At 32.0% G+C, this 15,777-nt stretch overlaps 1 protein-coding gene across 1 annotated transcript in view; it reads right to left on the bottom strand.

Moving 5' to 3' along the window:
* Positions 1–1,408: 1,408 nt before the first annotated feature.
* LOC134718386 (uncharacterized) overlaps positions 1,409–15,777 on the bottom strand; it is a 65,499-nt gene continuing 51,130 nt past the window's right edge. The window contains exons 11-15 of the mRNA XM_063580885.1: positions 14,902–15,173; positions 10,635–10,662; positions 6,905–7,231; positions 2,952–3,242; positions 1,409–1,903 (exon numbers count right to left, since the gene is read on the bottom strand). Of these exons, the coding sequence (XP_063436955.1) occupies positions 1,569–1,903; positions 2,952–3,242; positions 6,905–7,231; positions 10,635–10,662; positions 14,902–15,173 (1,253 nt within the window). The 3' untranslated portion in view covers positions 1,409–1,568. The remainder of the gene's footprint in view (positions 1,904–2,951; positions 3,243–6,904; positions 7,232–10,634; positions 10,663–14,901; positions 15,174–15,777) is intronic.

Raw genomic sequence — 15,777 nt, 5'->3', positions numbered from 1 at the left:
TATAATTGTTGAAAACATGCTGCACAGACTTACGTTTTGACCTTTGAAAAATAAAAGTGCTAATGAACTTTCCATTCCTGGATACAAATTCGTGCGAAACTTCAGTGTAAACATGGTACAGTTAAAGCTGTAAAAGAAGCTGAGAAATTACACTGTCCTGTTTACTGAGAAATCACACTGTCCTGTTTACTGAGAAATCACACTGTCCTGTTTAATGAGAAATTACACTGTCATGTTTACTGAGAAATCACACTGTCCTGCTTATTGAGAAATTACACTGTCCTGTTTACTGATAAATTGCACTGTTTATATTTACAGAAATGCAACCTTTGTAAATGAGGAATTACAAATATAGACTGATACTTGTATACACATTACAGAAAGAAAGACATAATGATAGTCATTTATTTACAAACAATTTCAATCTAGCAGTTCATCAGTTGATCTCTGTCCAACATGTAAATGGTATTATTTAACTTTACAAAAAAAAGTAACTTTACAAATGATGATAAGTTTAAATTTAATTGATTTCTAAACACAGCTGGTTAACCCACCAGCATAACAAATTAAGTATACTTTACGAGTTTTTACAATCAACGGGTGGATGCAACTACTGGCGGTTGTTACGTTCTAACGGGTATAACCAGCGCAGTAGTTATGACATATCACGTGTGCAAATTATCTGTTACAAAATTATGTATTATCAAAAAAACGAAGGTTTGTTCATCTAGACGGATGTGCTCAAACATGCTACATGAATGGATAACAACTTTTAAATTCCTATTTTTGTACAAACATTTGCTTATGTCGAAAATGGTATACTGAACCTGGTTTATAGCTAGTTAAACCTCTCACTTGTATAAAAGTCGCATTAAATTCCATTAAATTGACGCCAGTGTGTGAACAAAGTAAATAGACATAATAGGTAAAATTGTCAAAAATAAGGATACAGCAGTAAACATTGTGTTATAGTCTAAATCATTATAAAAAAATCAAAAAGGCACATAGACAAAGCATATTGGCAAAAACGAAAGCGAGAATACAAAAATTTACCATAGCACATTAACAAAATGACGGGCTGTATAACTACTGAGCCACGTCAAATGGATATTGGGATTGTAGGAATCAACTTTCATAAAAGGGGTTAGTACATATTTTAGCTTTTTCCTTGCCATGCATGACACTCACACATGAAATATGTTTAAGATAAAAGATTGTTATCACTATTACATTGTGATTCATTCACATATTGTAAATTCAGAAATTATTTTGAGGTTTTTATTAATGCGAAAAATGGGACTGAGTGAGTATCGCATTAATAAGAACTCAAATTCTTAAACTGATACATATATTAGCATAACGATTCCTTTGACATTGTAATAATTACTATCGCTTTTTTGTCCCATTTAAAAGAAAGGCAATAATTAATGCACGCAATAATTTTTGAATTTACAGTGGATTATTGAAGTGACCAAATCGTAATGCCTTGGATTGACAATACTTCCTTCTATTAATTGTTAACTGATGGTTTTCCTAGCTGTTTTTTTCTGAAAGAAATTACTTTTATTTTATTTGAAGCATTTATGAAGAGTTGCCATGTCTGTGCTAGTAACTTCTGTCTTTTCTATTTGATCTGCTAGATCTGCATAAATTGAGTCTTTTCGTAGGGCTTTGCGAAATTCATTAAATCCCTGTTCATTTTTACGCAACAGCATGTCCATTAAATTCCTGTTCTTTTCCTGTGGTGTTTTACCAGATTCTATCTTCTTCCCATCATCAACTGACACTACCTCTCTTGATATTAGATGATCTACTATGTTCTCGTGTTGTATATCAGTGATGACCTTGAGGTAGTTCTTTTGTAGACGAACTTTATATAATGGAACATTACAAACTGATAAGCCTACAAAATACAAAAAGATTTTTTTTTCTTCAGATAATGCTATTGACCTTTTATGACTAAAGACGAGGTTAAATCCAGAAAAGATATTTGGACCACATGAAATTTATAACGTTTTTATTGTTTTACATCACTTGGTCGATACCTCTTCTGATGGATTATACATGCCCTAAAGTATTATTAGCTCAGTATTCAGTAATTTGCTACTCACATGATTTTAAACAAACCCTTCTTAAATTTACCGTTTATAATTTTTTTAAATTATGCAGAAACTAACGTTTCAACTCATTCGGGCAAAGTTGGCATTAGATGGATTTGGCCATTTTTCAGTACTTTCAGGTATGTAGCCCTTCTACTGTTTTAGTTTTATTCAACCTTTTTTTTTTAAATCTAATGTCTCATGAATAAGTTGAATGCCCACATATAATGATAGATCTTACATTTCTTCATACAAATTGATGATGTATGCTCTGAATTTATCAAACACATATGATAAGCGTTTGACATTTTAAACAGAGCTGGTAAACATACACATTCACAATTTATAGTTAATTGCCAATTTGTTTGTTATTATATTTTCTCTCACTTTGATTTTTTTTTATAGTTGACCAAAACTAATGCCTTTGAATTATATATGTTCACTATTCTTTTCTACAGTTGGATCTAAGAAGCGAAATTCATCTGAGGTCATATTTGCCTGATTCGTAACAGGTACTTAATGAACTGTGACTTCATTATAACTGTAGAAAAGAATCTTGATCTCAATGCCTGAGATCATAATTACTCAATGGTACAATGTCTAAGATCATAGTTACTTAACACAAACTGAAATTCGTCCTGAAAGACTCATCATATATACCAGTGACCTACTTTGGTATGCAAGAAAAGTAGTATACTTATGATAAATTAAATACGACGCAAATGATCTGGTAGATAGTCTTTAGAATCAAATACATTATATCTATTTTGAATGAATATATAACAAGATTTTAAAATGTTTTCAGTAAAAATCCTTCTTTGTTTGTGTTTATAATAAACCCTTCAGACAAACCTTCATTTTCTGCCGATGCTGATGTTGGACTTGGACTGAAATCACATTTCAAATCATTAGCGATATCTTCGTATCCATAAATACGTAATCCATCAACAAATACACTGTAAGCAGGTTCCCTTCTTTTGGTCACAATATCCAGCAAAGCTTTGTTCTGATCATCTTGTCCAGCATGTTGTTCAATACGGCGTCTGTCATCTACTGATATCACCAGATGTGCCATCATATGATCTAAAATTTGGCTGGTTTGTATGTCCTGTATGATTCTGTTTTCGTTTTCTCTGATTCTATCTGTAAATGAGCAGATCGGTTTATTAACCAAAATGAAGTTTAGAGGATCATCAAATAAAACAATGCTTTCAATTATCTTACATTGTTTTTGATTATAAAATGTTGTTGCCAAAAAAGATATTATTTTATATAAGAAAACCGCCATGAAATGTATACAAAGATTAAATCAATTTGAATTTCATTCGAAATTTAAAGTAATTAGGTATATATATATATGTTACAGTAAATAGGTGAAATTAGGAATTACTCGTAATTACTAAAATTTTGGAATTATATGTAATTACTGATGCACTTGTAAATACAAGAAATTCCTGAAACTGTCCAGTTATTACCAGTTATCACTAAATTTCAAATGAACTTTTACATCTATTTACTAACTGTTAAAATAATGTTGTAGTATGAAAAAGTGGCCATTCTATAATATTGAATGAGATATAACGAGTCCAGAACCAATCCTATATATACAAATACATATTCTTAGTATTTGACTTTATTTCATAATCTATTTTGTTCAATTCAATATTTTATCATAAATATTTGTTGTTTTTTAAGGTGTTTCGGTTAAGGTTTAACTACCAAGGCTTTTCCTCATCAGGTATCCCAAGCCTCTAACTAATAAAATAATCAGTTTCAAAGTAAAGTTCAAAGCATCCATATGCATAGAATTTAAAAATTCTGCATACCGGGATACTCGTATAAACTTGAATGAGATATAACGAGTCCAGAACCAATCCTATATATACCAATACATATTCTTAGTATTTGACTTTATTTCATAATCTTGAATGAGATATAACGAGTCCAGAACCAATCCTATATATACCAATACATATTCTTAGTATTTGACTTTATTTCATAATCTATTTTGTTCAATACAATATTTTATCATCAATATTTGTTGTTTTTTAAGGTGTTTCGGTTAAGGTTTAACTACCAAGGCTTTTCCTCATCAGGTATCCCAAGCCTCTAACTAATAAAATAATCAGTTTCAAAGTAAATTTCAAAGCATCCATACGCATAGAATTTTAAAATTCTGCAATGAATGAGATATAACGAGTCCAGAACCAATCCTATATATACCAATACATATTCTTAATATTTGACTTTATTTCATAATCTATTTTGTTCAATTCAATATTTTATCATAAATATTTGTTGTTTTTTTAAGGTGTTTCGGTTAAGGTTTAACTACCAAGGCTTTTCCTCATCAGGTATCCCAAGCCTCTAACTAATAAAATAATCAGTTTCAAAGTAAAGTTTAAAGCATCCATATGCATAGAATTTAAAAATTGCGGGCGGGGATGAAAATCTATCAATTAATTGTTGAAAATGGTATCGAAGGAGATGGGGAACAATATAATCAGCAGATTAAGCATTTTGTTTGAGAAAAGAAAAAAAAAGACAACAGATGATTATAATTAAATCTCTGAAGTAGAGGCCTCATTACATGAGATCTTGATACCACAAGCTCAAAGTTACTCCGTATAAGATCACTATCCATATGAGTTGCATAGCTTACAATATGAACACGAATGCATTAAATGTTTTGTATATAATATGACAAACTCAACATTACAGTCCTGTTGTGACATTTGTATCCGTTCAGAATGCATCAACGGGGATACCATGCAAGTGCCTCAAACTTATCAAACAAAGCAGAAAAGATGCTTGTCCGGAGCATCTAAATTTTGCGCCCTGTTTATGTCAGGTATAACGTAACTTTTCCCATTCCTAGTATTGATAGAGGACGTGGGAATCCAAGAAGTCTTTTCTGTTTAGTTTTGGAACATGAACAGACAAATGAATAATTTAAGCTTTGCTCAAACGATGGAATTTTAAATGGATCTGTCTCTAGGAATTTATTCACGTTCTCAGCAATAGTTGGAGTTAAAAGTTAGGAAAGCAGGGTGTCTACAGTCAGTCGGAGATTGGCAGGGATTTGTGACGTGTGCATGCAAAACAGGTTGTGAACGAAAGACATGCAACTGTGTCAAGTCTAATGTAATTGATTAGTAATTACAGGTATTTACTGAATTGTTTAGTAATTACAATTAATTCCTAATTTCACCTATTTACTGTTATATATAAAATTCTTAAGGGTTCCGCGGAACCCAGTGTCTCGCCTACTTATGCTGTTAATTGCAGGCTCAACAAAAGAGGAATAAAATCAATAAAAATATTCCTCTTGATACTATTTTATGATTCTAAAAAGCTTCTGTCCAAGTTTGGTAAAAATACAATATGTTTTGAAAACTTTAACTGCAGACTGTCTGTAACGTAAACTGGAAGAAAAACTAAGTCCATTTATAAGTAAAATACAGATACACAGGTACAAATTTTTTTACAAAATGTTCTTATAGATACTAGCTTTTGATCATACACAAGCTTCTGTCCAAGTTTGGTACAGGTCCAAAATAGTATAAGAAAGTTATTAAAATTTTAAAACTTTAACCACAGAGTGAATGTTGTTTCCTGGCAGAAAAACTAAGTCCATTTAAAAGTAAAATGCACAAAAATATGGATTTATTTGTTAACAAAATTTACTTCTGGATACTATGTTATGATCATAAACAAGCTATTGTCTAAGTTTGGTACAAACCCAGGGTAGTTTTAAGAAAGTTATTAAAATTTCAAAAACTTTAACCACAGAGTGAATGTTGTTTCCTGGCAGAAAAACTAAGACCATTTTAAAGTAAAATATGGAAAAAATGGAATTTTATTTTTCCAAAATTTCCTTCTTGATACTATCTTATGATCATAAACAAGCTTCTGTATAAGTTTGGTACAAATACAGTATAGTTTAAGAAAGTTATCAAAATTTCAAAAACTTTGACCACAGAGTGAATATTTGTTGGCGCCGCCGACGACGCCGACGGAATGTAGGATCGCTATGTCTCGCTTTTTCGACTAAAGTCGAAGGCTCGACAATAAAGTAGACATTGCATAATTGAAAGTCACATGGTAATTAACTGTTTACCTCTTAACCAATACTTTTGTATTGCAATGAACATGTATTTTTGTATTGGTCATTCCGATATACCAAAAAACCAATACCTGAGAGATATATTATCAATTTTAACAATTATAACACCGCAAAGTAAAACCGAGTGGTTGCCTATCTGAAGTTTTCAGAGTATAAGAGGAAATACAAAAAATGTCAGTATAGTATATTGATGTCAATAAGTTCAGAAAGAATCATCATGTAAAATTATCAGTGTGGAATGGACGGTTGACCACATATACCCTTCCAGTTTATGTATCTTTCTGTTTTGGATTTTTTTCTACTTTTTCCTGCAGCAAGTGTTTTCGAAGCTGTCATCACTTTACGTTATTGAGCAAGTATTAGGCAATTAGTGACCAAGGTCTGGTTGGGCAATAACTTAATAGGTCAGACAATGGCGGTAGAGAAGAGATTTTTGCTTAACCATATGGTGATGTACAATAGACCAACTTTGTTTTAGATATTTGCCTGATTGTATGTAATTTCATTCAACAAACATAACGACAGGGGCATTGTAAAATAATAGGCAAACCTATTTTTGCACTGACTTTATAAATTTCTGTTATAAACATGTTCAACCTAGAAATACATATTTCCTGTACTGAATAAATGATTTACATAGTAGTTTTTTTATTAACTCACACCCTTCATATAGTATTACCTGTAACAATTTCTACTGCTTTAAGTGTATTGGGATCAACGTCCTTTACAACCTCCTTTAAACACCTTGCTCCTTTACCAATATCTACAAAAACTTGCTCAAGTACCCGTATTGTAGGTGTCACTGTTCTGTCTTTCCTCCATGCAAACAAGACTTCCTTATTCTGTGCTCTCAAATCACGATCACGTTTCTCTTTAATACTCTCTATCTCTTCTACAGAAAATCCAAGTTCTATTCCTAGTTGAAGAACTATATTGCCAACCAGCGGTGCTAATCTATCTAAAATTTCGTCTGATGGAATACAGTCTAGAATATCGTCAGGAATACCTATATGGAATAAGAAATAAAATATATCTACAAAGAATTTGTCAAAACTAATTAAAGACTCAAATTGCCGTGTTCCCCTAAATGCTTTTTAAAATAATGGAATATTGTTTAACCTCGACAGTTAAATGTGTGTTAATCTTGTGAGAACTAAAGGTTAAAACTTTGCATTTATTTTCCAGCTGGTGCTACAAATCAAATATTTTTATTGTATTAACATGATTAAGCATTTGCATTCAATGCATGCTCTCTTGAAAGGAGACCATAGCTGAAACTGGAAAGAGGACCCTTTTATTCCATCTATAATTATTCAAGGGTATGTTCTTTATTCCCTATATTTGACCTCAAACTTATAATTATTTTCTCATCCCAATTCTCATTAGGGTCTACTGGGTAATTCTTGAAGGGTATTGATCAGCATTTAAGAGAGCATTAAAAATCAATGGTTATTATTTTGTTTTTTGTCCATGGATTTATGATTTTTGAACAGCGGTATACTACTGTTGCCTTTATTAATGGCATTTCATTCACTTGCTAAGTTTAAATGTTTGTGTTTAAAATGACTAAGCTTCTAAGTTTCGGAAAATTGGTAAAAACCTTTCCCACATGTTACAGTTTTTTTTCTATCTACTAAAATTTAATAATCTAATAGGGCTATAAGACAAAACAAATCATTGTAATCGTATGTTCTATGTCTAGCCATAACAGCCATGTTTGTTGACAGAACAACATTTACACTGCATTATCAGAGGAATATTCACTCTAAGTTTTGTTGAAATTGGTTCAATACTTTCTGACGAGGTGACGATCTTGATAAAAGTAGACGACTGGCAAAGTAATTAGTCAATGACACAGATAAAGTTCATCGTAGCTTTATATAACCGCATAGGTCGAACACTGAACAGTTGGGGCAAGTATGGACACAACATTCAAGCTTGATGCAGCTCTGAATTTGGATTGTGATCAAATAGTTGACACAGCAAAGGTTTCTGACACATAATGAATGTGGTCTGATGAACTTTGAGCAATACACTAAGCTGTTGAATATAAATCCCCTCAAAAACAAATATTTGAAGAAGAATTCTTATTAATTTCGGAAATCTGAAATGAGAAAATTTTTACCACAATCCCTCCCCATTTTTTATCACCTCCCTAAATCCCTTATTCCAAAAAATACTCAATTCCAATTTCTAATTATGTTTGCAACAATAACTACTCATTTAAATACATCATAAAGTATTAAAATATAAAATAACTTAGTCATGGTTAAAATTAATATTAATTAACAATAACTTCTAAAAATAAATTTACAGCTACACATCTCAAGACAATTATCTATTAATTTAACATAATTTTCAAGCATCGAAGGGAGGTAATCAAGTAATCAAACATATATATATAACAGTATTCGTTAAATTTTAATTGGAATTGGATTACCTCCTTTACACTGCTTTAAGATTGTCTAAATTGTCCTTTAACAAGAAAAAACCCTTGCTTCCCCCCTGTTTGCCCCTAACTGCTTAATGATTTGATACATTACCCCCTATAACCATCCCTTTGTAGTATGGAAACTTATAGTATAGTTTCAGATAGATTTATACACTTAAACACTGGTTATTGACTTAAAACTACAAAATGCTTATTTAGGCCCCTTTTTTGGCCCGTCACTAATTGAAACCCTACTTGGAGTAAGAACCCCAAAACTCAATTCCAGTCTCTCCGTTGTAGTAAGAAACCTTGTAGTATAATATGAGAGAGATGCATACACTTTACCACAAGTTATTGTCAGTAAACTAGAAAAAATGCTTCATTTCTGCCCTTTTTGGCCCCTTTTTCCTAAATGATCAGGGGTATTAACTCCAAACTGACACCAAACCTGCCCTTCATTACAAGGAAACTTGTGGTACAATGTCAGAGAGATTCATACAGTAAAACATGAGTTATTGTCCCCGAATTCCTAGACTGTTTGCCCAATAACCCTCAAAAGAAATCCCAACCTTCTACTTTATGGTATGAACATTGTGGTACAATTTCAGAGTAATTGAAATACTTATACACAACTTATTGTCCTGAAACTAGATAAATGTATGTGTTGGGCCCTTTTTGGCCCCCAATTCCTCAACCGATATGACCATAACCCCTGAATCAATCCCAACCTTCCTTTTGTTGTTATAAACATTGTGTTAAAATTTTATGGATTTCTATTTACTTATATTAAAGTTATTATCCGGAAACCATCCTTTTTCGGACGACGATGACGTGATACCATTATACGACCGCACATTTTTTTGCGGTTGAAAAAAAAAGTTTATGTTCACTTTGTTTGGCGTCGACTGTAAAAGTAGATTCTGAAAATGAGGTTAAAAAACCAATACATATTGCTAATTTTGGATGACCGACTTGCAAATGACTCAAACTGTAAGAATTGCTCACATCGGCTATATGAAAGTATAAGGATATGAAAGGGGGACTACAAAAAAGTCATTTTATCATTGCACTTAGTGCCCCTCTTAAAATTGGAATAAATTCAGGGAGGCAGTCATGTCTTTTCAATTTTAAACCCAAATCCCGCATGAAAGATAAACATCTGTAAAGAGAGTGATTGAATTTTGAAAGAATGCTCTTATACTGCTTTGTTATTACACAAACAGCCAAACTTCTCCAAAGGGATTGATTATAATTTGAAGGTATGTGCTTACTGCTTTGTAATCAAACAAGATACATAACAATATGATAAATGTCCTGTACCAAGTCAGGAATATGGCAGTTCTGATCTCATAGTTCGTTTCTGTGTATGTTGCATTGTCTTTTGTTTTTTGTTGCACTTCAGTGTTTTGTTGTTTCGTTGTTTTCCTTTTATTGTTGATGCTTTTCCCTCGGTTTTAGTTTTTAATCCGGATTTGTTTTCCTCTTATAGTTGATGCTTTTCCCTCGGTTTTAGTTTTTAATCCGGATTTGTTTTCTCTCAATTGATTAATGACTTTTGAACAGCGGTCTACTACTGTTACCTTTATTTATAAAGATAATAACATTATAATTACTGGTCAATCCCATGAAATGTAAAAAATCCAAGCTGCACAGTTATGTAAAAAGGAATCAAGATGACTAATTGTTAAATAATCTACCCTTAATTATAAGGTAAGCATAATATTTATGATTGATACGATACATATAAAACCAGGTTTAATCCATCATTTTCCACATTTGAAAATGCCTGTTCCAAGTCAGGAATATGACAGTTCTTGTCCATTCGTTTTTGACGCGTTTTGTTATTTGATTTTGCCATGTGATTATGGACTTTCCGAACATTTTTCTCTAAGTTCAGTATTTTTGTGATTTTTATTTTTAAGATAAAAGCCTTTTTTTATTATGTCATATTAAGACCTTTAGATATCAAAATACTTACCAGATTTCACTTGTTTTCTTCGACGTACCTGAAAATATGATAATTGTTAACATCAATTTATTTCAGGGTGGTGAGTTCAATCTGTCATTGATCTTTGCTATCTGAAAACAAGGTCATACAGTTATGACAGAGGTAAATGGCCCAGATTAGATGCAAAAGAAATGTTCAAATTATTCATTGTTAAGGGCATTAGCTATGATCAACATGATCAATACCCACATTCAATACTTAAACTAATTGAATCCGTATTTATGTGACCTTCAATTTATCCTTTAGCTAGAAATGAGTTACACATGTACTAGGCGTGTTCAGCTTAAACATAGACACACTATGAAATATCAATTGCAATGGCTTAACTCAATCAGAAGACATATTAACAAAAACAAGTGAACATACACTGAACGACTAAATTTAATCTTTGACACAATGAAATTACAAAATAAATAAAATAGGGTGTTAGATGTAAAACTATATCAGAAAGACAATAATAACATTGGACAAAATGCCGCCAAATTAAATAATGTATACAGGTAAATAAAAACAATTGTGCTGTAAGTTAAACATGGAGTACGAAAATATTTTTTACAAAATAAATAATTGTGTTGTTGATACATTCATATGTTTATATCTGGTTATATGACCGTCAGCAGTCTTAGGAGGTCATCTCAATGGTTAATTAGACTAGAATACACACGAAAAGCTAACATATATTTTAAAGTATATGCATTTCAATTATTTATTGTAAAGTTTTTGTAATTTGGATATACATGTTTGTAAATTTAAATCAAATATGAGAATTTGAGTCAAATTGGTGAGCCTAAATTTGACAGCTAATGTCTATTTAAAAACTTAACCATCTCATCCTTTCCAATCATAACACAACACGCTGAATTGTCTCGCCTGATTTACTTATCTTGATTTATGTTGACCATGTTGTGAGTCTGTTATTTGAAAAGTTTTCTCAAAGATTGATATCATATAATCTTAACCTTATCAAAGATCAAAGTAAACAAGAGGCTCTCAAGAGCCTGTATCGGTCACCGGATTTTTTTTGGTTTAATCTCTCATCAATGATTATTTTGGCTTTTCAATTTATTTAAATGTTCTTTGAATCGTCCTATTTTCTTCAAAAGCCAAAAAAAATCATTTTCTCCTATGTTCTATTTAAGCCATGGGAGCTATGTTTCTTGACATACAAGGAAATGAAATATGAAATTCATACTAGATACTCTGAAACTCTGAAAATCATTTAGCCTAAGTTTGGCTGCAATTGATAAAGCAGTTTCAAAGGAGAAGATTTTTTAAAGTAAGTCAACATGATGATCAAATTGTGAAAAAAGCCCTTAAAGGACAATAACTCCTTAAGAGGTCAATTGACAATTTTGGTTATTTTGACTTATTTGTATATCTTACTTTGCTTAACATTTTTGCTATTAACAGTTTATCTGTATCTATAATAATATTCAAGATAATGACCAAAAACTTCAAAATTTCCTTAAAATTAACAATTAAGTGGCAGCAACCCAACAATGGATTGTTTGATTCAACTGAAAATTTCAGGGCTGATAGATATTGACCTAATGAACATTTTTACCCATGTCAGATTTGCTCTAAATGCTTTCGTTTTTGAGATATAAGCCAAAAACTGCATTTGACCCCTATGTTCTATTTTAGGTAACGGCGGCCATGTTTTTTGACGGATCAAAAATCGAAGCACACACTTTGTGCAGGATACTCTAAGGAACAATCATGCTAAGTTTCATTTAAATCCATTCAGTAGTTTCAGAGAAGAAGATGTTTGAAAAATTGTTAACGACAACAGACGACTACGACGACGACGGACGCCAAGTGATGAGAAAAGCTCACAAGGCCTTTTAGGCCAGGTGAGCTAAAAAGTATAACAAAAGTACCATACTCAAAGACAAATTTAATAAACAGTTGTGCCACGAGCGCATGATATGCTCGTCGTCTTGTGTGTTAAGTTTTATGCAATAATCATAATTATAGTTTCTGAGATACGGTGCACCATGTGAAAACCCCACTTTTTTTTTACAAAAAACTCATTAACTCTGAAATAAAATTTTGAATCATCTTCAAATGTATACAGATCTTTAGATTAATATAACTATGAAGTGTGTACAGTTTTAAGCAATAATCATTAACGGTTTTTGAGATGAGGTGCGACATGGATAAACCCCCTATTTTTCACCAAAAAGTATAAAGATCGTTTGACCATCATAAGAAACAACCATGGTAAGTTTCATGAAATTTGGATAAGTGGTTCTCAAGTTTTCAAACAAAAATACAAATTAATGTAGCAAAGACGCAAAAAAAAAAAGAAAAAAATAGTAGATACTAAATTACAAATTCCACAATAACATAAATTAAAGTGTTTGGTTATATAGTATAAGAACTTTCTCGATAAGTAAACACTTAGGAAATATAGTTACAAGGGTAAACAAAATAGAATGACACTGCAAGATAACAAATGTTTTAAGTTGATGAAAAGTAGGAAGTTAAATAGAAGTTTTTTTTGTCAAAGTAATATTCTGAAGCGTTGATTTTTAAATCTCAAACATGTCAAATAGGTCAAAAACAGATAAGTGAACACTAAGGAAATATAGTTAAACAAGGGTAAACAAAATAGACACTGCAGGATAACAAATGTAATTATAATCCTGGTACCTTTGATAACTATTTACACCACTGGGTCGATGTCTCTGCTCTTCAACTTTGTACTTGTTTGGCTTTATAAATATTGTGATATGAGCGTCACTGATGAGTCTTATGTAGACGAACGCGCGTCTGGCGTACTTAATTATAATCCTTGTACCTTTGATAACTATTTACATAACTGGGTCGATGCCACTGCTGGTGGACCTTTCTTCCCCGAGGGTATCACCAGCCCAGTAGTCAACATTTCGGTGTTGACATGAATATCAATAATATGGTAATTTTTATAAATTTCCTGTTTACAAAACTTTAAAATTTTGGAAAAACTAAGGATTTTCTCATAGATTACCTTAGCCGATTTGGCACAACTTTTGGGAATTTTGGATCCTCAATGCTCTTCAACTTTGTACTTGTTTGGCTTTATAAATATTTTTGATATGCGCGTCACTGATGAGTCTTATGTAGATGAAACGCGCGTCTGGCGTACTAAATTATAATCCTGGTACCTTTGATAACTATTTTCAGTTGATGAAAAGTAGGAAGTTAAATAGAAGTATTTTGTCAAAGTAGTATTCTGAAGCGTTAATTTTCAAATCTCAATTAGGTCAGAAACAGAGACTTTTTCAAAATTTGACAAAATTGTATTGATTTTAACCAAATTAATGCCTAGGAAACATAGAGTGCTGGCGTCGACAAACTAAATATGTGTGTCAGATATGTAAAATGCCGTGACAAAGATTAAGCTAACATATTTTTTTTCGACGCCTATGATCTTATAAAAAAGAAGATGTGGTATGATTGTCAATGAGACAACTGTCCTAAAGAGACCAAAATGACACAAACATTAACAACTATAGGTCACCGTAAGGCCTTCAACAATGAGCAAAGCCCATACCGCATAGTTAGCTATAAAAGCCTTATCCATTTTCAATGAGTTTTCGTAGAAAATCAAAACGTTTGCTATTTGTGACGTCATGAACAGAGCGCTAGTACGTAAATTAAAAAAATAAGTTATATTTTCGATATTGTCATTGTATAAGCTATGATTCATTTTTGTATTGGTCAATTAATCCTAATTATAAATTTTAGCCAGAAATAGGGGCCATTTAAGGACCTTGTCAATTTGTTCTTGATACAATATTTTGGCTTCTGTCCAAATTTAATAAAATTCCAAGAAGATTTGAAAAAATATAATAAAACTACAGATTCAACCCAAATGCTGACGCCGCCGACGCCAACACCGGATTATATGATCGCTATGTTTCGCTTTCGCAGGATCGACAAAAACCTGATGGCAGTATGTAATGATAGAGAATCATATCAAAATTCATAAGATCATAAGAAGCAAATAAAGTGAAAACTGAAGTTAAATTGAAAGATTCACAACTTCAAAACAAAATAGAATCTTTAACTTAATATGATATTGCATACATGTCTCTATTAAGTCTTGGTACTTTCCGGTGATATTTTAGGTCCAGGTCAGAAGAACACTACAGAACAGACAAGTTCACAATAAAACCACACCATATGCCAGTTAAAGAAATATATGAAAAGATAAATACAATTGCATCAGTTCATTGCAGTAATTACTTACCACACATAGTTTATGTGTTGTTACTTCCATTTCTCTCAATCCGTTGTCCAATTCTGCGAAACTGATTTCATTATTCTCTTTCAAATGAATAAGCGTCAAAAATTTAACCATCTGTGTATTTGTTGGGTAATTCTCTACCATATCACTCCATACCATCTCGTCCATTCCAAGATGCAGAGCCAATTCATGTAGCATATGTGCCTCACAATGATTAGACAGACGAAGCAACTCTGTGTTACTTGGGATCTGAGATAATGCATCTTCACTCAAACCTAAAACGAATTTCAAAACACATACATGTATGAATTGTAAACAAGAATGTGTCCAAAGTACACGAATGCCCCACTCGCACTTTCATTTTCCATGTTAAATGGACCATGAAATTGGATAAAAAAATATAATAAGGCATTAAAATTAGAAAGATAATATCATAAGGATCATGTGTACTAAGTTTCAAGTTGATTGGACTTCAACTTCATCAAAAACTACCTTGACCAAAAACTTTAACCTGAAACATACACTTTCATTTTCTATGTTCAGTGGACCATGAAATTGGAGTCAAAAGTTTAATTTCGTTTGAAAATTAGAAAGATCATATCATAAGGAACAGGTGTACTAAGTTTCAAGTTGATTGGACTTCAACTTCATCAAAAACTACCTTGACCAAAAACTTTAACTTGAAGCGGGACAGACGGACGAACGGACAGACAGACAGACGGACAAACAGACAGACGGACGAACAGACGCACAGACCAGAAAACATAATGCCCCTCTACTATCGTAGGTGGGCATAAACAAGTACGTTAATATACTGAGATAAGATGAGATAACTATTCAGCATTGGAAGTTAATGGGTACACAATATAATCAACATAT

This window comes from Mytilus trossulus, chromosome 5 (genome assembly GCF_036588685.1).
Source record: "Mytilus trossulus isolate FHL-02 chromosome 5, PNRI_Mtr1.1.1.hap1, whole genome shotgun sequence".
Lineage (NCBI taxonomy): Eukaryota > Metazoa > Mollusca > Bivalvia > Mytilida > Mytilidae > Mytilus > Mytilus trossulus.
The sequence above is the reverse complement of the archived record's forward strand: the minus strand, read 5'-3'. Positions and strand labels throughout refer to the sequence as shown.